A 24,453-nucleotide genomic window follows, 5' to 3' on the forward strand; every position below is an offset into this window, starting at 1 on the left:
CAATGAACAGAAAACAAACTAACTGGCAAGTTTTAAAAATGGTGGCTGAAATAAAATGCAAAATGCTGCAAGTACTCAAATAATCAGAAACGTTTATCCCGCTTCCATGCTTTTGGAAAGTACTAGCCCCCAAGCAGGGACCTCTGGGGGGTATAGAACCTGATTTAGACCCTGGTCCCTGTGGTGGAAATGCCCTGAGTTCCTCCACAGGTCTCTAGTCCCTGGAGAAAGTTCCTGCATTTGAAACATGCCTGCAGTTGGTTGCAAATGGCGTCAAAGAGTTTGAGTTCAAGAACAAGTCAGGGCAAAGTGAGAAATCATCCTCAGGCCCCACATGAGCTCAAACTTGCTGCCATTTTTTCTAACCCCTAACACTAACCATCAAAATTAAAAGTCCTGAGAGAACCATTCCAATCATCAGCTCACTGATGATGGTGGACCACCAGTGGAGCCTGTGGGACCAGGAGATGACTGCTTACATTAGCCCAACTTTTCTCCTCTCTTGCCTACAAACCTTCCTCAGTGTGTTCCTTTGCCACCTTGGCATCTGATCTTCCTCCAGCCTGCAAACCTGCTCTTCATTTCCATACATACTGTATCTGCCCTGTAGAATTGAGTCATTTGGTATATCCTTATTGTGCAGCTCATCATACATACTACCCCAGCCCTTGTTCCCTGTATCTGCATCCTTTATCAACCTCAACCTCTGAGAGTTTTTGTGGATTTTACTTGCCTGCTTGATCCCTTTTGGGTCCTTTGCCGACTGCTACCTGTTGCTGACTCAGATCCTGCTTCCAGACAGTACATTTTGCTTTTATCTAAATGCTCCCACATGTTGAGTCGGTAGTATTGTCTCAGACTGGCACTCTCCATCTTTGTCAGGCCAGTGCTGCCGTCTCTGCATCACTCCCGGTCAAGACTAATTTTAATAATGATACAGTTTATTTATACTGTATCCAGCACTTACAAAGTGTTCTATAAATGGCCAAACCAGTTTAGGTTTATTTATAAATGGAAAGTTTGCATCCAATTTCCAACTAGGGTTAAATTGAGGACTATCTCAGACCTGCAGGAACCCTCATTTATTTTTGGTAGTTTAATTATTGACATGTTTGTCTTTCCTGCTGTGCAAAGTCTGCTTTGTGCACTGAACTAAATGGTAACTTAGAGCCAACAGGTTACGACAGTCCCTCTCACACATGCACTCTAACTGCACGCAAATGTCCTAATTTGTTGCACTGGATGGTAAATTTATTTAACCCTGCCAGCTCCTCTGGCCAAAGTCTGCATGAGCCCAAGTGAGAATAGAGCAGCTCATTGTCTACAGGATCCACAGTGAGCAACTGAGCGTGTGGATGATGTTTCACAGTGAGTGCTGGCTTCATCAAATTTTTTGCTTGTATGTCCACTTTCCACTCTTTAGTTGATTATTTGGTTTTCATACACACTAACTGCTGAACAATATCAGCCTACACATCTCCTTTTTTAAGTTACATTTGAATGCCTTTCTTTGTCATCTGTGATGTGAAAACATCAGATTTCAACACAGTGTGAGTTATGCTCCAGATCCAAGAAACTGTCATTATTAGAAAGTCTTCCTGCTCCTGCTCGCTCTGCAGGTGCCACCCCTCGTCTCCTCGATTTCTCCTGCTGTGTGTACATATTTCAGAGTTTATATGTGAAAACAGCTTTACACAAAACCCAAAGGGCAGAAGGAGGAATGTTAGTTAGAGGCCTAATAGCAAACCTTGTGGCTTGGGTCACATTAATAAATTAATCCAGCCGTGTCTGTGATCGAGTGTACTCTGATTGTAAGAAACTAGCAGATTAGGAACCATGAAAATGAATCAACTGTATGACTTAAACATGTTAAAAATGTCTCATCTTTGGTGTCCTTCTGGCTGGTCATTGAATCCTGCCTTCAGGAAGCTGTCCTCACTGTAATCCACACACATGTACACACACTTTCTCTCCTAAGGCTGTCATTGCTGTAGTAAGACTAGGAATGAAAAACAGGATAACAGACCCGAAGAACAAATGGGATAGGTGGGGGTAACAGTCAGTCTGAGCAACACTCACTATCACTGTGTTACCTTCTACTGTTCCTATATGATTAACTGCAGAGATACTCTAATCTGCCATGAGACAGAAATATCTCAGGCGTGATTGGACTGTATCCAGTCTCTCACTGTAGGAAATGGAATGCAAAGTGAACAGAACGAACCTTTCATCACGCTGGAATGAAATACAACAGCAAACAAAATGACTTGGACTCAGAGAAGACTGTGTGTAACTGACAGAAAAAAGCTTACCTCTGGTTGTGAGACCGGGTGTGATTCAGAATGACAAACAGGACCCAGAATGATAGGAAAAGACTTTCTCTGATCTGTGTCACAACACAAACTTTGATCTTTTGCATTAAAGTCAGACTTTCTACATGACCTCCACACCCTTATTTTCAAACTGGCTACATAAACACAGGAATACAGGAGCTCCAGGGATCCTCCATCCACTGGGAAATCAGGAAATTCTGCTATTCTACAGTTCTTTGCCCCCCATAGATTAACAGTCCTAGTAATCTCATTTCTATCTGGAGCTCAAAAATGAGAGGAAAAACTTAAGTCACTGATGCTGAATTTGAATTAATAAGGTGAAAGAAGAATTTCAGCGGGTTCAAGCGAGACTCTAGGTGTGAACATCTGGCTGACTGTAAACACGAGTCACATTGTGAACTCTAATCGAGGTGATGACAGGTGAAAAGATGCAAAACTAAAAATGTTGCTCATCATTAATTATTCAGTGCAATCCTCTTAATGAGCTGCAGTTCACTGAACACACCCTCCTGCTTTAATCCTTAAATATTACTGTTACTGTTGTTTCCCACTGTTTCATTAACTGGCTTCACAATTAGGAGAATATTAATTGTAATCATGATTTTGGCTCCACAGAATAAAATGAACATGATCGACTGTGATACTGAAGTTTTACAAGAGTGCCCCGCTCATAGAAAACTCTGCTGCAGGTCAAATTACATCCTCCTAAACCAACAGTCAGCCACCCTGCAGCAGCAGCCTGTGCACAATTTGCAGGATGTTGCAGCTACAGTCCAGAGTAACACACAAGAGAGAGCAGGAACAATAGAATGGACGACTTAAAGACACTTCAGGTGTCAGCAGTGGGGGAAAGAGTACTGAAAATCTGTAGTCAAATACAAGCACTGTTACATTACTAAAATATTACTCAATTACAAGTAAAAGTATTGGTGCTGGAAATATACTGGGTGTCCACAAAGTCTCTTTACAATTTAAAAAATGTATTACAAAAGCAATTGATGAGATATGTTAATCAGATTTGTTCTATGTAGTCAGTGGTTATCAAAGTTTTTAATCACATTGCATTTGTGTATTTCAGGTATAAATAAACCCCTAAAAATGTCTACTCCTCAAGAAAAGGTACAATGTGTATTGTGGTTTATTGAAACAAAATCGGATACGCAGACTCAGCAAAACTACAGGATTAAGTATGGAAGACATCCACTGTCATGTTCGTCAATTTGTGCATGGCACAAGAAATGTATGGAGACAGGGACAGTGTTGGATAAAGGGAGGAGTCGACAACCAAGAACATCTGAGAAAAACATCAATCGTATAAGACAAGCCTTTGATCGTTCGTGCAACTAATAGTGCCCATATAGAGGTGTGTTAAAAGAGGCAAAAAAACTTCAATATCTACTTTTCATTTTGTAATAATTTCCACAGATTTGTCTATTCATTTTTGTAATAAGACTTTATGGACATTCTGTACTTAAGTACAAGTACAAAGTATTCATATCAAAAACTACTCAGAGTATTAGTTACTTTTAACTATTGATATCACAGTCACCTGGAGGAGGGTTGTAAATTTTGTGCATTTTCCTGAACCAATAATTGAAAATGCTGACTGATTAATCATTAGTAATCTATTAGATACAAAGCATGTTTTTCCTCATTTTCAATATTTCTCTGTCTTTTTGTAAATTGTTTTCTCATTTTAAATGGAAGTTTAATTGTCTCTATTCAACAAATGGCTCGGTGCAAATGGCTGCCACATCTATTGATTAAATATCCATGAATACATTTTTAATTGGTTAAATTCTTAATGCCAATTCATCGATTAGTGATTAATCATTAACATATTTACTCTAAATGTGTGCTGCTGCAGCATTTTGTTTTGTTTTTCATCTATATGTCCTGGTTTTCATTGGCCTGTTTGTGATCAGATCATCTGATTGGTCACTAAAATGCAGGTGAAAGGTTTGGATATTAATTCAAATTTACTCAGTTCTCAACTATGATTTTAAAAATAACTAAGCAGATTGCAGCATGGAATGAGCGAAAGAAAACTACTTAATTTAAGTAACTTGAGTATTTGTAATTAGTTACTTGCTTGTGTTCAGACCAAAATCTGACTCCCTCATCCATTCCAGTGAGACCACTGTGTTGTTTCAGTAGGGTGGGTCAACCTGTGCCACAATGCAATGTGAATTCATCCTGCAATGTCCTGCACTGGCTGATCAAACTCAATCAATGTGAAAGCTCACATTCCTGTCTGATTTCAACCTGATGAATTATTTTACTTTTCAGAGCAGTAAATTCCTGATATAAACCTTTGTGTACCTGCAGCAACATGCTGCAGCAGGTCAGTCCATGTAAAGTCTTTGGCAGTGCAGCAGAATGTTACATTAATCCCACAGACTGGAGTACCTGCAGACCCCAGAGGGAGACTTTATCTCGCAGGTGCTTTATTATATCATTCCAATTTTTCGTGACTTTGTCAATTAATTTGTTCACAATGACTTAAAGTAATTATTTTCTGTTTCTGTTTTAATTAGTGCTTTTTAAATATATCAGTGTAATTATGGTCCTGGGGGACCCTGTCAAAAGCACCCAACTCTGCCTATGTAGTTACAATAGATGGAACTACTGTATTTATTAAGCTCGTTTGCCATGGCTCCTAATTTAAAGTATCCTCACTATCAGGGGGGTAGGGGCTCTCTGTCAGTCATTCTGAAGGAGACAGACAAACACAGATTTCCTGGTGAGCTCTGTTGACAAAGCTAAATACTGCTCTTTACATAACATGCAAATTAACTGTAACTTTCTTAAAACAATAATGATCTGTTTTTTTCTTTCTTCAGATGACATTAATTACATAACTGATATTGTTATAAGAAAGAAATAAGTGTTTGTTTTATACCAAATCTGTCAGGCTGAAATGAAATAGAATGAAAGAATATAGACATTTATAATATTTCTATTTGCTAGATGAGTACATACAGCTTCTATTATTATTAAACCAGATGACTGTGAGAAATCAGATGCAGGAAACCGAACAACATGATTACATGTTGGGTAGTTACCTGGTTTCTGTAAAATCTGTTATCAGGTCAGTAGTCAGATTTATTAGCTAACTCCACCTTATTTTGGAGGCATAAATGCCTGGTGGGTAAAAATGAGCTTTTTCCAGGAGGAATCAGGTTCCACTAATCCCCTATCCTGATTATGGGAACCAGGGTTGTTGAAGGAATCAGGTTACTACAGAAAGCAAACTGCAACCAAGTTACTTAAAGGACCAGTGAGTACATTGGCATCTAGTGGTAAGCTTGCAGACTGCAAACATCTCGTCTCACAGCCAAAACACATGGGACATGGTGCACAGGGTGTGTGGAGTGCATGTGTTAGAAACAGCTGAAGCCACCAAACCAGGAGTCTGCAGCCTTTACACTCAAAAGATAAATTTTTGGTCAAAAAAGAAGAAAAACTGCCTGGAGCTGCAACTATTAAGTTCTCTCTTTTCCCTGATGACCGCCACCATCGAAAAACGTTTTGTTGACCAATAATCTTTAGTTGAGATAACTTACTTTTCTTCTATAGATAAACTTGAATCTTTAAGATTTAGAAAAAAGATTGCATTTTAAAATTTGGTCACAGTGAACTATCAGCCTGATTTGTCATTATTTTGGTTTTAATTGAAAATACAAAAATTTTAACCATCATTCTCTTTATTATTTAGATGTAAGTAAGACAAGTAAATTATCTCAACAAAAGATTAATAGTTGGTAAAACTTGAAACTTTGAGTTGGGCTCAAAATTCAAAAATCTACAGTATATTGCCTTGAAATTTAGAGTTGTGTCAACTTTTTCATAGACCTACAACAATGATAAATGAAAATTAAAATATCAAAGAAATAACTGTTATTTATTGCCAAAGTCAAAAGGAGCCATTGGAGAGGAGCTGAAGACCAGCGTACTGCTCCGGAGCCACAGGTTGCAGACTCCTGTTCTACACTGACAACGCACCCACACAGGCATCCTGCTGCTCGTCTCTATTTTTACACAACTGGTCTATTTTTTTTTTCTGTCTACGTGCGGCTTTAAGTGTTCATTAAAATAAATACCTCATTGAGCCTGAGGCAATGCAACACAGCAGAGCAACCGTGCTGGTGTTTTGACATTATAAATCAGTCAAATCAAGTCAATCCATGACCCTGTAGTTAAAATGATCTAATTATTGAATTCAGTACAAGACAATACAGCCTACGCTTCCAAAACCTGAATAATCAACTGTATTACCACAGAACTCAATATGCAGTGAAGCCAGGCACTTCTCATCTATCCTACTAAATCACTGCCAGCATACAGAAGTGAAAGTTGTTGTTGTTGTTGGTAAAAATCCATGACCCATGTATTTCAGCCATCATTCCGAGTGTCACTATCACAAATTCACACTAAATGCAAAAGGCTGTATCTGGACCCAGTGTTCGGTTGGTCTGTTCTGGACTACTGTAGAAACATGGTGGTTCAACATGACGGCCTCTGTGGAAGAAGAGCTACTTCCTCTGTAGATAGAAATGGCTCATGGTGGGTAATTATTTTTTATGGGAAATTGATCAGGCTGCCATGGGCCAGAAACAAACAATAAAACATCCTAATAATGGCCAAATCTCTAATAATGGAATGGTTAGAACTGTTCTATTTAGGGCACTCATCCTTTCTGAATTATCATGTGATGAATTGTTGGCTAATATTTTGTTGGTAATGTCTAGAACATGATGTGTTACTCGCATTTACACCAGGTGCGGCTGTGCTGCGGAATGGCTGCGCCGCAGCACGCAGAGGAATACGCTCCCATTCTAATCAATGCTGTAATTTACACCAGAAGCGCCGCGGCACGTCTCAGCAGCGTCCCAGAAACGGCTCAGCGCTCCGTACCGCGGAGAATATGCAGCAAGTCTATTTTCGATGGATGGCGCATGAATTGACACAGAGCTGGTTGAACGGGCAGGAAGTCAGGCACGGAAAACGGGAGAATCCGGTTGATTTTCAAAATAAAAGACCCCGTGCAGACTCGCGATCATAAAGACAGACAGAATATAAACAATTTAACTGTGTAGCCTGCTTATCCATGGTAAAAGCACAAAGAGCAAGGAAAGAGCACTTAATCAACAAAATCAGAGAAAGTAAACATAATCAGATGGGCAAACTGCTGCGCTGCTGAAACGCTTCTAAAACGCTGCTGGTGTAAATTGAAGTCGCGTGCATGACGGAGCAAAACCGCGGCACAGCCGTTCCACGGCACAGGCGCGCCTGGTGTGAATCCCGGGTTACAGTGAACCATGCTGCTGCATACAGGTTGTAATGATACTAGCGACAAAAGTAGAAGAAGAACAACAAAAAACAACATGGACATTCAGCACTGAGTGAATAAAGTTACAGTTTAATATAAAAGATAGAGTTCATTGTCATTACTAATGAACACAGCACTGACCCCTTTCAAAATAAAGGTCTGATAACAGTTTAATGGTAAGCAAAATGCTATTGAGTGTCTTTGCTAGACTCTTAATGTTTGCGATTTCGATAATGGCCTTGTGGGCCACATGAAACCTTTCAGTGAGCCGCATTTTGACTTGGTGGGATCAAAGGTAATGACAACACAATGATTCTTATTTTCAGGTGAATGTTATCATTTCTGCCATAATCTGCAATACATCCCCTTCAATCTGACACACTGGACCTTTAAATGCTTGTAAACACACATCATGGCTCCCCAAGAGTCCAGCCAGGTTGCTCTGTCTCATCTGTCATCTGCTGGGGAAAGTTAACAAGGTTCATCCTAAAGTTAGCAACAACTTCAAACTGTTCACAGCATGTTCAGTGTGATGGAAGCACAGGAACTTATGTTGTGTCTGCAGACAGCTGCTCTGGTTAAAGCTAAGTGCAGCAGTGACTCAGTGACATGTTTCTAGAATCTGTCTCAAATAAAGTGCCAGAGCCTCAGTAAAACAAGCTGTGGGAGCAGCCGCACAGACACAGCCTGCTGGAGTTACAACATAACATCCAAATGGACTGTGCTGCGCTTCAGGCACTGAGGGTCACTGTGACTCCACAGACGGACGAGTGAGGTTAGAATTAGAGAAGAGGTGATCGAGAACAAACAGACAGCGAGAGAGACAATCAGGCAGATGGACAGAGGAAATCAACACAGCTGAAGGGTGTACATGAGAGAGGAGAGCGCCACGGGCTTATGGATGATCTGCAGTCCCTCATCAATGTTTCATAACGACAAAATTAAATATTCAACATCCGCCATCAAGCCAGAGAGAGACAGACGCGTGGCGAAAAAACAACCATCAAGAGAAGACAGGAGAAAGTTTGAGGAGTGTGATGACAGAAAGAGAGAGCATGAGGAGATGAAAGATGACAATGGAGAAAAGCAAAGCGGAAGAATCTCTGTAATAAAGGCACAAAGAGACAGAAAGGATGAGTGGGTGGAATATTATCAAATTCAAAGCAGAGGGATCTTGACTAAAGAAAAGATAAATATAGCAGCAGCCAATTATACCTCTCTGCACCACGAGCCTTATCTGCAAAGAAGTGTTAGCGTGCAGTGTGTGTGTTCATGTTCTCAGACAGTACTGCAGCTGTTGTTGTTTCTCCCTGCATCCGCCTCCTCCTCCTCCTCTTCACTCCCTCTGCTTCATCCTGTACAGACGCTTTTATTCTAACATTTCCCTCAACACTACCGCTGAACCAAGTGCCTCCAATTAGATGTAGCGTATGTGCTATAGTGTTATCATCAGCCGACTTGGTGTCACAATGAGGAAACGTCAGAATGCTGGAGCAGCTGATAATCAGGACCAGAGGACAGCAGATACGTGACACAACGTCAAAATAAAAGCCTTGGTTTAAAACAACAACTCTGCAGTTATTAAAACCTGTTTTCTATTTTCAGTTGGAGTCAAGACTGTTAACATGGAATATGTTTCTTTCCCTTTTTAGCGTGTACTGTAGTGTAAGTTAGCAAGACAAATGTTTTTGATGAACTGCCTTCTGTCTTCTCTTTTGGTATGAAAACAGTGGAATAGGATTTCAACAGTTGTCTGGACTAGTCTTCACAGCACTCAGCGATGGAGAAAGGTCTGGCTTCATGCATACACATTCTGCTATAAGGGAAAAAATACCTTGGCTTGTTTGCATTTCCTTAAACCATCACAAAATTCTTGAGTGGAGCTAAGCCCTGGATGCCGTGAAGGTGCTGCTGTAAAACTAGTGTTGAGGAGGAACTTGCTTTGTTGGGACATTTGCACATCAGGAGGTGAACTCTGGCATTAAAATGACTACATCACTGCAAAAGAAAAGCTAACAGCTGTTAACTTGTTTACTTTAGTGACTTTACTTTACTTTACTTTAACAGTAGTATCCCAGGCACTAATTTGCCGTTTGCAGCCTGTAGGTTGCAATTAAGAGGTTGTTCTTGTTTCCCAGGGACACAGATGGTGGACGCTGGGATACTGTGGCCAATGGCAGGACTTACACCAATAGTATGCATCCTGTGTTAATCACAGCCTAACTATCACCTAGTGTTATGTATTCACTCAGTGGTTCAGTGTGTGCTATTTTTTTCTCCAACACACCCTCTTACCTAAACGCCAGAATAGGTTGATTGTCAGTTACTTCCAAAATGAAGCATATTACCAGAGGACAGTACTGGCAGCAACAGGCTTACTGGAACTTACGAGTGACAAGTGATTTATGCTGTAAAATGGTTGCAGTTTGGTTAGGTTTTAACACAAAATCTACTTGGTTAGCATCAGGAAAAGCTGGTGGTTTGGGTTAAAATAACTACGTTATATGTATCACATGACGGAAGTGATGTCACTTGTGGCAAAGAAGTAATGCAACAGATGTCATGTCCATAACAAAATTTTAAGTTACTTAAAAGTTTAAAAGAATAGTTCACCCAATTCAGTCATTATCTACTTACCCTCATGCTGACTGAAGGTCAGGTTTAGTTTTTTAGTTCACAAAACACTGCTGGAGTTTCACAGGAAAACAGTGTCGCAGCATTTCCCAAACAGTTTAAGTGAAAGGTGACCAGTTTTTAAATGTAAAAAAAAAAAGAGAAAGAAAAAACAACAAACAACCGAAAGGTCTCCTGAAGTCCCAACATGCTTTCACTTGCAAACACATGAATATGGCTCCAAGCTAAGAATCTACAGTGAAGATTCAGGTTAAAAACATGGTGTAAATGATGTCTTTTAAGTCAACTTAACATGTCGGGACTTGGATTAAACCAGACGAGCAGTTTGGATGCATTTTATGGTTCTTTGTTTTTTTGGTTGTTATTTCCACCACCCCAGTGAAAACAGTGTGGAAACACTCCTGCACCCACTGAGATGTCCTGGAAGCAGCTTCTCTTTCTAAACTCTCATCTGTCAGGTGAGCTGCTGTGCCCCTATCAAACTCAACTATTATCTGCCTCCCTGGAAATCATTCACACCTACACATGAAGATTGCTGTTCATGAAGTTGTTTTTAGCATTCTGCTCAGCCTCACACACACACACACACACACACACACACACACACACACACACACAGAGAGAGCATTACTGACCAGTGCGACTGTTGATGGTGAAGAAGTTCTGTGGGTTTCCGCTGATGATGCGGTAGCTGAGCCTATCAGCAGTGCCAGGAGGCATAGCGTCAGGGTCCTGGGCCTGGATCTGGATCACAGAAACGTCCCGTGGGGAGTTCTCGGGCACTGAGGGCCGGTACAGTGGCTCTGAGGTCAGCGGGGCGTTGTCGTTAACATCCTCCACCTGGACATACACCTCGATAGTGGCAAACTGGGGAACCACACCATGGTCGCTGGCATACACTGTTAGCCAATAGGAGTCCTTGGTCTCACGGTCCAACATATCTGTGGTGTAGATCATCCCTGATGGAGGAAGAGACAAAGAGAGCAAACTTTTTGTTAAGCCTGTTTCGGTTCTCATTATCCACAGCAGAGAATAAAGTAGAATAAAGAACTGCGCTGTACACCTAGTGCAAGAAATAATTCTATACAAAATACTGTCAAGACTCTTTTTACTGCAGCAGCACAGCCAATTATTTCAATTTTCAGACAGAAAGAGAGATTTCACTGTGTCATTTCCTTCTGATGTCAGAAGTCCTTAACACAGCGAGGAGTGAAATAGTGAAGGAGAGAGAAATAGCCTGAGGATGTTACAGAACAAACACACCGCTACTGTGAGGCACCAACACATCATATGGCCTGTAGTATATCCACATTCTGCACAATGTTCTGAAAAGGTACTGCATGTCCTCGTTACCCTGAAAACCCCACAGAACACACTGTCAAGAGCTTCCACGGGGACTACTACTTTGGCAGCAAGTAGTTCCTAAACCAGGTCTGTGAAATAACCAAAGGAGTTTTTTATGAAAAGTCATGTCAGTCCAACTTTTTTTCACCGCTGTGAGCACCACAACCTAACTCTGACCCAACACATAGCTGTCATTTTACTTCCCAATACATCAAAAAACCTGGACATATAAAACCAAAACTCTCAGCACAAACAAATGACACGAGACTTTTGATTTGTTTGAATTTGGATGGTTGTTCTGAGTGATGTTAGAAAGCCAGATTTGTAGTGTAGTGTAGTAAAGACAGATTCTTGTGTTTATTTCTCTCACATTTTGTCAACAAATAGTTCATAAGATCTCAGGTGCTTCTCATTCAGTAAATTCGTCTCCTCCACTCGCCTCCTCTCCTTGTGTCTTAGCTCTGTGAGATGAAAAATCCTTGGTTTCTTTTAGCGTCAATCTGAAGTGACGTTAGTTCCTGATGACGAGCTGATAACAGCTGTATCAGCTGTCAAACTGACTGGTACGAACATCCACAGAAACACTTATTTAAAAACAAATTTAACATCTGACAGCATCCAATCACATCTGTAAACTGTTTAAAATAGCTGTTTATTAGTAATATTATTTCTGATGCTGATTTTAATCATTTAATATTCTTTTTATATCTTCTCATTTATACAGGCTACAGATCAGTCAGGTCATTTGTTTATTTAGGCTATTAATTAACTTGCATTATTGTTATCTGCACAATAACATACAAACAGCTGTGTAAGAATGCGTGTCTCAATTTTATTGTAATATTAAAAAAAAGAAAAAACAAAAGACAAAGTGCTGCTTTGTGTGATGCAACAATTCTTTCTAATGAAATGATCTTATTATAAAGTGTTAGACGCCAACACAGGACAGTAGATTATTGTGTGACAGTAATAAACTCTGAATCATCACTGTACCAGACGCCTTCTTTTCATCCTGTCTCTACATGTTGGTGTCATTATTCAGACCAAGTGGTGATTTGCAGTGCAATAATACTAATAATGCCTATAATCAGTTATTTATTCATGAGCTCTTTGTGACAGTGAAAGACATAAATAGTCACATCAGAATCATTAAAGTGCTGCAGAAGCTTCTGTCAGTCACTGGACTTTGATTTCCCTGTGTGTGTCCTGATGATGTAGGATGACAATCGCTGAAACTGATACACCTGTTTATCCTCGCTCTGAGCTCACAGTGTGACATTTGATCTTGAAAAAAGAAGTTTGTTAGACACTGAATTCATCATTATTTCACAGACTACAGATACCACCAAACCCTAACTAATCACTCCTCATGCCTAAAGCTGACCAACCCAACCAACACAGGAGTGTTTCTGAATGAGTGCCTCCTGATCCACAGGTGTGTCACCTGTACTCACACTCAGGCTGTGAGAGTTACGCCAGCTCTGAGGAGTACATATGAAAAGAAATAGATGAAGTGGTTAAAGAACAGCTGGCATGTTCATTGTGGTACGCTCAACATTTTTCTTACAGTAGACTAAAATAACATTTATAAAGAGCTCTTTGGAACCAGGAATCAAATGGAATTAAGTAAACTGGATGTAATGATTATTCCTTATCTGACAATTTTCTGCAAATCTGTTGTGTCAGTTCAATACAATGGAATCCAAAGCAGCTAGCCACGCTACCTTCATGTTTCTCTCTCTGAATGTTTCACCAGAGATTGGCTCGCCATCAAAACCAACGTACTGTGGAGAATAAATCAAATAAATCAGCATAAAGTCTGCTTTTCAAACAAGTTCTCATCTGCTTCCTCAAAAACTCAGTTTCATAACCCTATTATCTACAACCCTGGGGATTTTTCTTGCAGTATTATAGTATAGCATGATGATTTCACCCTTCAACATTCTGACTTCATATGCCAGGATTTATCCTTATTCGCTATACAGGCTAGAGGCCATCACTTAAATGATCTCATCCTATCATGTCTCACAAGTGGAAAGTCGAGTCAAAACTACTGGATTTTGTCGTGTGATTGCTTTCATCAGCCTGAGCATGTGTCTGATGTGTGCGTGTGTGTCCGTGTTGAGTGTGCTTTATTAGCCAACTTAGGCGGCAATATTTACTTGGTGTATTGTCTAAGTGGCTGATCAGTCTCTTCAAAAAGCACTTCTATCCATGTGGAATCCTCCTGTGCTTTCACATGAGTGCTGTGGGCTAAAGCTAACACACACACACACACACACACACACACACACACACACACACACACACTCAGAGGTATCTTTAACATGTTAGTATAAAGCTTTTAGCCACTCCATTTGCTCCCTTGCTTTAGTGGAGAAGCTCATAAGATATTCAGACTGAGTGTTGCTGCTGTAGCTTCCAGGACGACTCTAGAGAAGGAAGATGCACCCGAGCATTACACCAACTATTACTTTCTGCTGTCCCCAATAAACCCACCTGTACGAGGGACGTGTGTGTGTGTGTGTGTGTGTGTGTGTGTGTGTGTGTGTGTGTGTGTGTTAAGAGAGGGGAATGGTGGCAGCCTGTTCTGTTTGCTTTTCTAAGGCGAGATTCTACTAAAGGATTTCCATTGTTGTGTTCAGCAGTTGTGTGGAGTAACATCAGGTATTTATAGGGCTGGTTTCACAGACAGGGCTTAGATTAATACAGGAATAGGCCTTAAAGGGATAGTTCACCCAAAAATGAAAATTCAGTCATTATCTACTCACCGCCATGCCGATTGAGGGCCAGGGTTTGTTTTATTAGTCTGGACATGCTGGTTGCACACTGTCACACCACACACACAGTTCAGACAGTGTGCATGTGCACGTGAACGTGGCTCCAAGCTCAGGATCTACAGTGAAGATTCAGGCTAAAAACATGATGTAAATAATATTTTTCAGTTAACTTGGCATGTTGGGACTTTAGGAGACTTGGATTACACCAGATGAGCAGTATGGAGGCATTTTGTGATTTTATTTTCTTGTTTTTTTACATTTGAAAACTGGTCACCATTTACTTCCATTGTTTGGGAGATTCTTCAACACTGTTTTCCTGTGAAAATCCAGGAGAGTTTTGGGGACTAACAAATTAACCCCGACCTTCAATCAGCATGAGGGTGAGCAGATAATGACTAAGTGTTCCTTTTTGGGTGAACTTTCCCTTTAATGTATTCTAGTTAACCTGGTATATTTAAGTAGCGTTCATGACCATGGCTTAAATCTGATTTACTTAGACTATGGAGTCCTGGAGTAAGAACTAGGACAAGGAGGAGTACCATGACTGGTGTGATTCAGTAGAGGCAAAAAGAATTAGTTCAAAAAATTTTAGTGAGTATGAAAAACACATAACCAAAACAAACGGTGTCAAACCATCCAGTTGTTAAAAGTATAGTTTGACTGGCTGGCCTGTTATGCATGGTGTGGGGCTTTTCCACTGGTACTTTCGGCCATGCTGAGTTAAACTGTGCAGTGCTGATTTGCATTTCCATTACCACTTTCACTCGCGCCTGAGATGGACCTACTCTGGAGTGGGACTAAAGTGAACCTGACCCGGTTCCAAGCGATCTGCGGTGATGTCCTGCTGACCACAGCTAACCCGTGACGACCCTCCTTTTCTCCCCCTCAAACAAGCGTGAGTTCAGCTAATGTTTATGCAGGAGAGCTGAAAAGAAGATGTTTTTTTAAATTGTCTTTGTGTTCAATTCTCAGTTCTTAAGAAGCATAATTCTGTGGTTTGAAGTTTAGTTTCCTCCTGTGTTTTTATATTCATGTAGCTGCTGTATTTTACTGTCATGTTCACTATGAGCTATACAGAAACCACGTCAAGTTACCACTGATGAAAACCAAACATTTCTTGTTTTTTCTGCTTCATAATAAAAGATTTTATTGTTAAGAATTTCTAGGCAGATCAGTGTTTATTTACAGTTACAACAGCTGATTGACTCAAGCTAATCTGCTCGTCTTTTATCATAAGACACACCTTCAAGTGAGTAGCCCTGTTGTGATTGAAATGCTAATCTCTGTCATGCTGGGCTGATATGTCGAGTCAAACCAAGTCAAGCCAAGTCAGCACATGTGTATGGAAAAGGGTACTGGTGTTCATTTAGATCAGGGCTGCCCAAATTGGAGCTTTTCTTGAAGTCACTTTGAGTGGGCAGGCATGTTTGACATGTTTGCATGCCTGATTAAGACAGACTTTAAAAAAAATCTGAACCTTTCTTTAAAGGGGACATTTGGCACTTTTCTGGTGGCTGTCCAGTCAGTATTGATTCCAAATGTAGTCGACTGCGGCAATTAAGTCCTCACTGGGTGCTATACTGACAGAGAAAGCTGCAAATTCCTTCCTGCATCCAGTGATATTGGTATTAAGGAAGAACTGCAGGCTGTTTCAGCTTGGATTTTCTAGTCTCCTCCTCTGGGTAGCCATGTGGCATGCTGCTATCCTTTTTCTTTAAACATGTGCTGGCTGTTTAACTCAGTTTGTCTCGGCACATCAGCCCAGCACGGCAGAGATTTGCATTTATATTACAACAGGGGTACTCGCTTAAAGGTGTGTCTCATGACTGAAGATGAGCAGGTTAGCTTGAGTCAAGCAGCTGAAACTGCGAGTAAACATGGAACTTCCTATAAATTCTTCAAAATAAAAATTTTTATTAGAAACCGGCAAATCCAGGAAATTTTCAGTTCTAATTAGCTGTAAGTTAATACGACTCCTGTAGGGCTGAAAGCAAACATGACAGTAAAATACAGCGGAAACCTGAACAAATAAACAGCAACACAGGAGAGAAACTAACTTCAAACCACAGAAATTAGCTTCTGAAGAACTGAGAACTGAACACAAAGTCCCGCACAGTCACAGACACTTTCTGATGTCTTTCTCTCTGCTCTCCTGCACACACATGAGTCTCACAACACACAATTGTTAGCTGAACTCATGTGCTTGTTTGAGGAGGAGAAAAGGAGGGTCATCATGGGTTGGTCGTGGTCAGAGAGATGTCACCACAGCCCAGTTGGAGGCGAGTCAGACTCACTTTGGCCATGCTCCAGAGTAGGTCCATCTCGGGTGCAACTTGGCATAGTTTGGTGCGATAAAAGTGGTCATGGTTTATAGAAGTCAGCCAGTTGAGTCTGGTTTTCACTATTAGTAGGTCAGTCTCAGGTGTGACTCAGCACAGCTCGGCACAATAAAAGTGGTGATGGGAACACAAATCGGCACAGCACAGTTTGACTCAGTGCAGCCTAAAGTGCCAGTGGAAAAGATCAGTATTTTGGGGGCCTAACACCATGTTGCATAGGCTACAGTGGTGATACGCAGAAAAATGGGCGTGGCTGTTAGAAGCTTGTACATAATACATCCTGGTACATGTAGGCACTGCAAGCAGGAGAACTCAACTTTGGTTAATATGGCAGCAGTGAGGAATTTATTGCTTCAACTGACAACATTTACCAACAACACTGACTGAACATTCACATGAAAAATGGTGAATTTTCCCTATACAGCTTTGTTCATCCATATATTGAACACCACAACAAACCACTTCTGCAGCATAATCCACTTCACTGCTGCCCATTCACAAGCTCAGCAAGATCCACTTTTATTTGATAAATACACTTTTTCCATTCAGCTCTCACAGGATGGGCTGTTTCTGTTGCCTCTGACTAACAAACTGTTTTAACATCTTTAAGCTGCAGGAGATGAAAATCCTGTTACTAAAAGTATCCTGCCCTTGTTCCTATTGTATGTTGAAAACACATGCTGTGTGTTTGGGTCCCAACAGACTGATGTGTTGTACACTTCAGTTTTTGATGCTGCCTCTGATCGACTTTAGTGCTTCTGCTGGATGATGAAATCCAAAAGTAGATCCTAGAGAGGCGGGAGTCAGGACACAGAGAGGAAACAGTTTCAATCATCGGGAGTGCACACACTGACACACTGACGCAGAACATGTACTGGACATGTCCTGATCCACAAACGCACACACATGCACAAACACACACTGAGGTAAACTGCAGCATGTGCTATCCAGCCCACGAACAGTGCGTCACTGTTTTTGTCCTATGGGACATTTCCATGTTCAAGGTTAGCTGTAATTAATTCAGAGTTGCCCTGTGCTGTGTTCTCTCTGCCTCGCTGTTCATTCATCTCTGCCTCCCTCTGGCCCCTCAGCTGAACTACAATTAATAGCTATGCACCATGCTACAGCATTGCTTCTAATAGCCTAAGCTGCTGCTTACAAGCCTGCTTTCCAATTAAGAGTGTGGAATTAACTACAAATGTCACAGGAGTGCTAGACATAAAACACATTGGAGAGCAGGGAGCGACAGAGTCTGCATCTTCGTCCAATCAGCTTCCTCCCAGCACAGAGCAGAAACAAAGCAGAGCTGCTGCAGTGCTGCAGCAAACAGCTGAGAGCTGACTGACAGACAGTGGAAATATGGAGTATGTTACAGTGTGTGAGTGCACACATGCGGTTTGGACTGTGCGAGTGGGCTGCACTGCCTTTAAAGAACAACGTCTGCTGTCATATTAATATTTGACTTGATGTTCTGTGAACACCACAACAAACAGGCAGTGACTTACAGTCACTGGATCTCTGATTCAGATATCAATATCAACATTCAACAGTAAACAAGAGATAATACATCAACTGATATTTGTTTTCATGTATACACAATATACTTGATAAGGATCCCAGAACAGGACATTTTACAGTTATACAAACTGGGATTTCAAATGTCAACTTTTAAAACATTTACAAAAATACTGAAACTGTCCACAGATCCAGTCCTTGTTGATCAGTGACTACCTCTCTCTGTACACAAAGTGCATTCATTGCGAAAATGAGAAAGTTAATATCAGGCCAGCATCATTTCCAAAACACATTTTTACTACAGATTTGGTTTCATTTATTTCCAAGGTTAGTCAGCTGCATCGCACTGACTCTGGTACAAATAGGCATTTATCTGAATCATTTTTTAACAGATTGCACTCGGTTTTACACAGTTCTCTGTAGTTTTTGGAGGTGTAGACAGAAAAAATACACATAGAGATGAGCAGCACAATGCTTCTGCGGTCACACTTTAGCTGATCATAATAGATGCACTCTGCTGTGGGCATGCTGCGCGCATCCATGCCACATTCAGCCAAGAAGTTGTGTTCTCATCTGCAGAGTTGAATTTGACTCAAACTTTTTAAAATATCACAATGACAGGGCTCTTGGATAGCTCAGTTGGTAGAGCATGTGCCCCATGTACGGAGGCTGTGAGTCCTGTGCAGCAGCCATGAGTTCGACTCCCACCCATGGCCCTTTGCTGCGTGTCATTCCCCCACTCTCTCTCCCCATTTCCTGTCATGTCTTCAGCTGTCCTGTCATTAAATGCCCCCTCCCCCAAAAAATATTGCAATGACAAGTGAGTAAACCATCATGAAGAGGTGAGTAGAGGCTGTTTTGTATCTGTACCTCCTCTACAGTACTCCATACTTGATTAACAGCAATGAAATAAACATGAGGCAAAAAGTACAATATGTAGTGAAGTAGAAGTGTAAATTAAGCTGGCATACTTTTGATATAGTTGAGTACCTCAAAACTGTATTAATGTACAATTGTAGAGCTTTTTCCCAGCAGCCATTTTGACATGAAAGAGTAGGATAAACACAGGTGTTACCACTGCTATCAATTAAGGTTCTGTTCCATTCAGGTCAAACAGAGTCAGGGTGCTGCTGTTGCATATGTTGGATCATGGGAAAGGCTCTGCTACACTAAATGGAACAGGGCCTAAATTAGTATCAGTAACTCCTGTGTTTAACCTACAGTCAACATCAATATCAATATGGCTGCTGTGCAGAAGGTCAGTGGAATAAATGTACTCACCGTTGCATTTTAGTTAATGCTGTTCATACACTTCTTCTCTGGTGATAGGTAGTGAATTAAGAAAGGGAGATTTCATCATATTCCTAATGTTGATTTCAGTAGAGTAGGCTACATTACAATACAACTGGAAATAGTCCATGAACACAGGCTTATCTGGAAGTTCTCAATCAATTAAGGTGATTTTATTTTGTAATCCACAAACTATTTTCAAGTCAAATCAAGACTTGACTGCACAGACTGTTTTCTAATGGTACCATGCTGTCTGATAATACTAACTGGGGTTGACAGATATCTGATATAGATATCAGGCTCCAGGCGGTTGGTCTGCAGTCCATTTTGATTGGTTAAAGTTTGATTAGGACCAGGTATCTGTACTCAATACCTTTAAGGTATCGATCAAAATAAACCAGTACCAAGTAGTATCGAAACTTCTCCAGTCAAACAATACCTGCATTCAATCCTTTTGGTAGCCAGATCTGCAAAGAAATGACTATTTGTACGGTTTTGCTCACAGACAATCATCACAAGCGTACTCTGTACAAGTACTCTGTTGGTGCTAATATCACTTGAAGTGTACTGGTATTGGTACTGGTATCCTAGTGTTTTTTAAACAATACCCAGCCTTAGCAGTTATGATGGTCATTTCTTTTAAATCAAAACTGCTCTAAATCACTGATGTTACAATAGATTCACTAAGACACTTGAGAATGGGTATGCTGTAGATGTACAGTAATCAAAGAGTTTTTGTAATCATGACACCATGTTAGATATGACCAGATTTGCATCAGAAATGACCAGCTGAGGAAGCATCACTTCATCCAGTCAAGCGAGCTGTGAAACAGAAGAGACGCTGTTTCAGAGTTTCTGTACTCTGAGTCTAGTAAGTGAGATGACGATGATAAAACAGTGACCTGAACAAGCTCAGCCCTCTGCAGCTCTGACTCCAGCTGTAGTAAGGTGTGAGCCTCTTGAGGCTGACTGGCCTGAGGGCTGCTGGGTATCAGGGGAAAGCCAGACAAAGTGAGTCTCAGGCTTAATTGGGAATTAGGAGAAGATTAATTAAGGCAGTGATTAGCATTTGCACTAATCCAAGAGAGTGGAGGCCCTTTGTAATTCACTAGGCAGGCACTCACTGTCTTTTATTGCTGCCTACTCCAAAGTGTTCATGTCTTCTAAAGCTGGAGGCAAACGCATCCAATTTGCAGAATTGCTTCATGTAAATACCAACTGCTGTGAGTGTTGTGTGTCTGTGTGCATTACGAATGCATACATCAGCGATCAGCCTTTAATGACGTCCAAATGTGAGTGTGTGTGGTGTGTGCCCACCACATCTACCGTAAGTGTCCAATTTGCATTACTATTTATTCAAAGCTGAGCATGTTTTACTGTATATCGCTGTGGTGCAGTGATGGCACCTACATGCTCGAGTGAAATTTACCACTTCTCATGTGGATGTCCAGTCTAGTCCAGTCAACTAGTGTTGATAGGAAATATAATCAATAAATTCCTCAGTGCTGCTATATTGTCAGAGAGTTCTCCTGTTGCTGAATCTGTGTGCTTTTCCCTCATGATTTTGTTGACTTGGTTAGATTTTGCTGACTGATTTGAATGATTGATTTCTACTATAGGTAAGTAGGCTATGAAGTGTCTTTTTTGTCTTTTGTGTTTTTATGATTGGGAGTCTGCACAGTGAGTTTCATTTTGAAAACTGGCCAGATTCTCTATGCTGTTCCTGTGTCTGACTTTGTGCCTTGCCGTCAAAAATAGACTTGTGCACCACAGAGCAGTGTGGAGAACCACTTGTGGGATGTGCTGTGGAGCTTCTGGTGGAATCACAAACATTGTCTAGAATGGCCACCATCAGCTCTGGCGGCTACGACACAGCCAGAACGTGACACAGTCTTGCCCAGTGAAATCAAGGTGTAGCACTGCTTTTCAGCCAACAATGTAATAGTTGTAGATTAGGGCGGTGATACATGGCAGCACGGGTGTAGGCGTCAGAAGTTTCCATGCAGTGCATCCTGGTACATGTAAGCACTGCCAGCACGGCTCCCCGAGCAGGAGAACTCAGCAGAACTGAGGAGTTTTTTGCTTCAGGTGACTACATTAACCATCAACACTGACTGGAAATCCACATGAAAAATTGTGAATTTTCCCTTTCAGAAACGTCAAAATATCTCTATTTGTTGAAAAAATAAAATGTCTGTGTTAGCATTAGGATTAGGGTCACCACCACTGGTATTATCTGAACACTAACACTAACTACCACTAATTCTAACACCAAACACACCAGGTTAAATTTTTCACATTTTTTCATTGGTTCCCTGTGAATGTGTATACATGGTACATTTTTAAGCAGGACATCCCTTGACAATTTTGTTGCAGTGATAGTAAAAATGATTTTCCGTAGAATTCTAGACATAAACAGTCTTTTTGATATTCAGTAAAAGAAGCACCAGTTGTGGGTTTTAAGTGTAGAAAAATCTTCAAACATAGATGGCAAGAAGGCCAAAAATCTCATCTAATGGATGTTTTATCCTTTGTGGTTGCCTGAACTCAGTCATTCAAGGCTCGAAGCCTGAAAAACAGCCTTTTCACTGAGGCATCTGGTTGCAAAAGACCCTGATTACATCCCTGATACTATCATTTATTCACTTAAATTCAAGTGCTTTATTCAGCTATGCCATTCATACTGGCTGCACGGGTATTTGGCCCTAACTGAACCAACATGGTGCCCCTGGGCCTTTGTATTGGCCCAGACATTCAGAGACATTCAGCCGAGTTGCAGATTACTGTCCTTCACCAGAGGACCTCACTTACTGACCAGGTCAAACTCAGCCTTTTCTGCTGAAAATTTCAACCTCACCACAGTAATTCCCTGACAGCAAAAAGCAAGGCCCAATGGAGACAGAGTATAAAGAGTGAGTGGGAAGAAAGAGTACAGTCAAAGTGGCAGATGGAAGAGGTCATATGTATGGGCCTGGTTTGAAGTCATATCTAAAGATTACTGCTTCTGTCCACAGAAAGGGAACTGAGAGGCTGAAAAAGGTACAAACACTGAACAGAACAATCCACAATGAAGTCACAGACCAGGCTCATCCCACCGCAAACACACCTACAATGTACTCACCTGAACATGACAGCGGTAGAAGAATATGCACATTGAAAATCTTATGAACACTGGGAGATAGTCAGCTTCAAACAGAAGGTGTGGCTACAAAAGAAATAGGTTTCATCCACAGAACTGGTTTCAGCTTGGTGTGGCAGAAGTCTGCCTAAATCAAGAATGACTACAAAGACTGTAGAAGAGCACCAGTGTCAGCTTGCTAACATTTCAAAAGTAGCTCTAAATCGCATCAGCTTTGTAGATGTGTGAGGATTCCTTTTATCCAAAACTTTGGTTTATGACCACAGTTAACTCAAAACCATCCAAACATTTCCAAGACATTTCACTCAAACCACAAAAGCTGGCACCAGAGGAAAAGTCAGGGATCACCACAGTCATATGAATGCATCTGTGTGGGAGCGTGAATGTGGTGGACCCGACATCGCTGTCCAAACACTAACGTAGTCTCTGTGATTAAGGTACATTAACTACATTAGAATCATTAACAGACGGTGCCTGGATGGGACTGTTCCTCCTGATGTGGTGATGCTGTTTTGTAGTATTGTTTTGATTGGAAAATTGTACTACGGAAATTGTTATGCTTACAATTGTAATCAGTGGCAATTTGTAATTTGTACTATTGCAATACGCTGAGCTCCATAAATCTGTCAGCTCATGATTCATTTGACCTGTCAGATACGTTTGGCCCGCCTCCCATTTCAACAAATTTCCACCACTGTGGGCAAATCACAACCATTTACTTAATGGGGTGGGTTTGATATGATGACTGACAGAAAGTCACCAGCACAGGTTTCTATTAAATATGATAGAAACCTGTGATGTTTTCAGAAATACATTTAGTGACTGTTCTAAAGAAAGTCTATCTCATTTTTTTCCTGCATGAAAACAGACCAAGCACCACCACATGTCACTCAACGCTATGTCACACGTTTCATTGCTCTGATTGGTTGTAGGTCTATCCAGAGGCAATTTTGTTTTGTTTGCACCTGTTCACCTCTCACTTGTTCCAGACTAATTTGCATCTGTGTCTGACGATGCCAGGCTACATCTTTGTCAGTGAAGCCAGAAAATCTTGACTTGAGATAAAGGGTCAGAGAAAGTGTGGTCTGTTGGACAAGTGATCCCCAACCACCACACTGACGGCGACAGGCTGTCAATCAAACAGGCACACCCCAAACCAGTCTGTTTCCTTTCACCTTTAATACACTGACTGTAGATATGTTTTTCAGTCTTCATACTGAATCCAGAGATCAGACAACACAACATTTTCATCTTTTGAAATGTTATATATTTGATCATAGAATCATACCTTATTGTCACAACTTGGTGAGACAAGAGACATGGTGATCAGTGAGGTGCACCAACATCTAATGTTTCTGTATGGAATCAGAGTTTTCTGGATGAAAGTGAAGCCAAAGCCATGGGCAGTGAAGGTGTCTTTTTCCTTCCCAGTCGGCAGAAAGCAGGTGAGTGTGTGGAAGAGAAGCATGCATATGCATGCAGACCGTAACATCACTCCCACAGGAATAATTCATTTGGTTAATTCCTGACCAGAGGGTGATAGTTCATGGAGATTCAATTAAACATAATTCCTCTTCCTTTTCTCTGCGTTTACACTTGAAGAGCGCTCCTGTTCTATCTTGTGCTCTACAGACAAGTACACAGGGACATACATACTGGTCTATTGGAGACAGGCCTTTAGTCTTAGTACAGAGTAGTAGGCACTTTAAGGTGATCAGATGTGATGGCCTGCTTCCTGCCTCTATAA

The 24,453-nt window shown here is 41.0% G+C and overlaps 1 protein-coding gene across 1 annotated transcript in view; it reads right to left on the bottom strand.

Moving 5' to 3' along the window:
- Window positions 1–24,453, bottom strand: part of fat3a (FAT atypical cadherin 3a) — a 252,564-nt gene that overhangs the window by 104,627 nt on the left and 123,484 nt on the right. The window contains exon 3 of the mRNA XM_084716763.1: window positions 10,935–11,258. Coding sequence (XP_084572889.1) covers window positions 10,935–11,258 — 324 coding nt within the window. The remainder of the gene's footprint in view (window positions 1–10,934; window positions 11,259–24,453) is intronic.

Source organism: Lutjanus erythropterus, chromosome 4, assembly GCF_056507025.1.
Source record: "Lutjanus erythropterus isolate fLutEry1 chromosome 4, fLutEry1.hap2, whole genome shotgun sequence".
In the NCBI taxonomy this organism is placed as follows: domain Eukaryota; kingdom Metazoa; phylum Chordata; class Actinopteri; order Lutjaniformes; family Lutjanidae; genus Lutjanus; species Lutjanus erythropterus.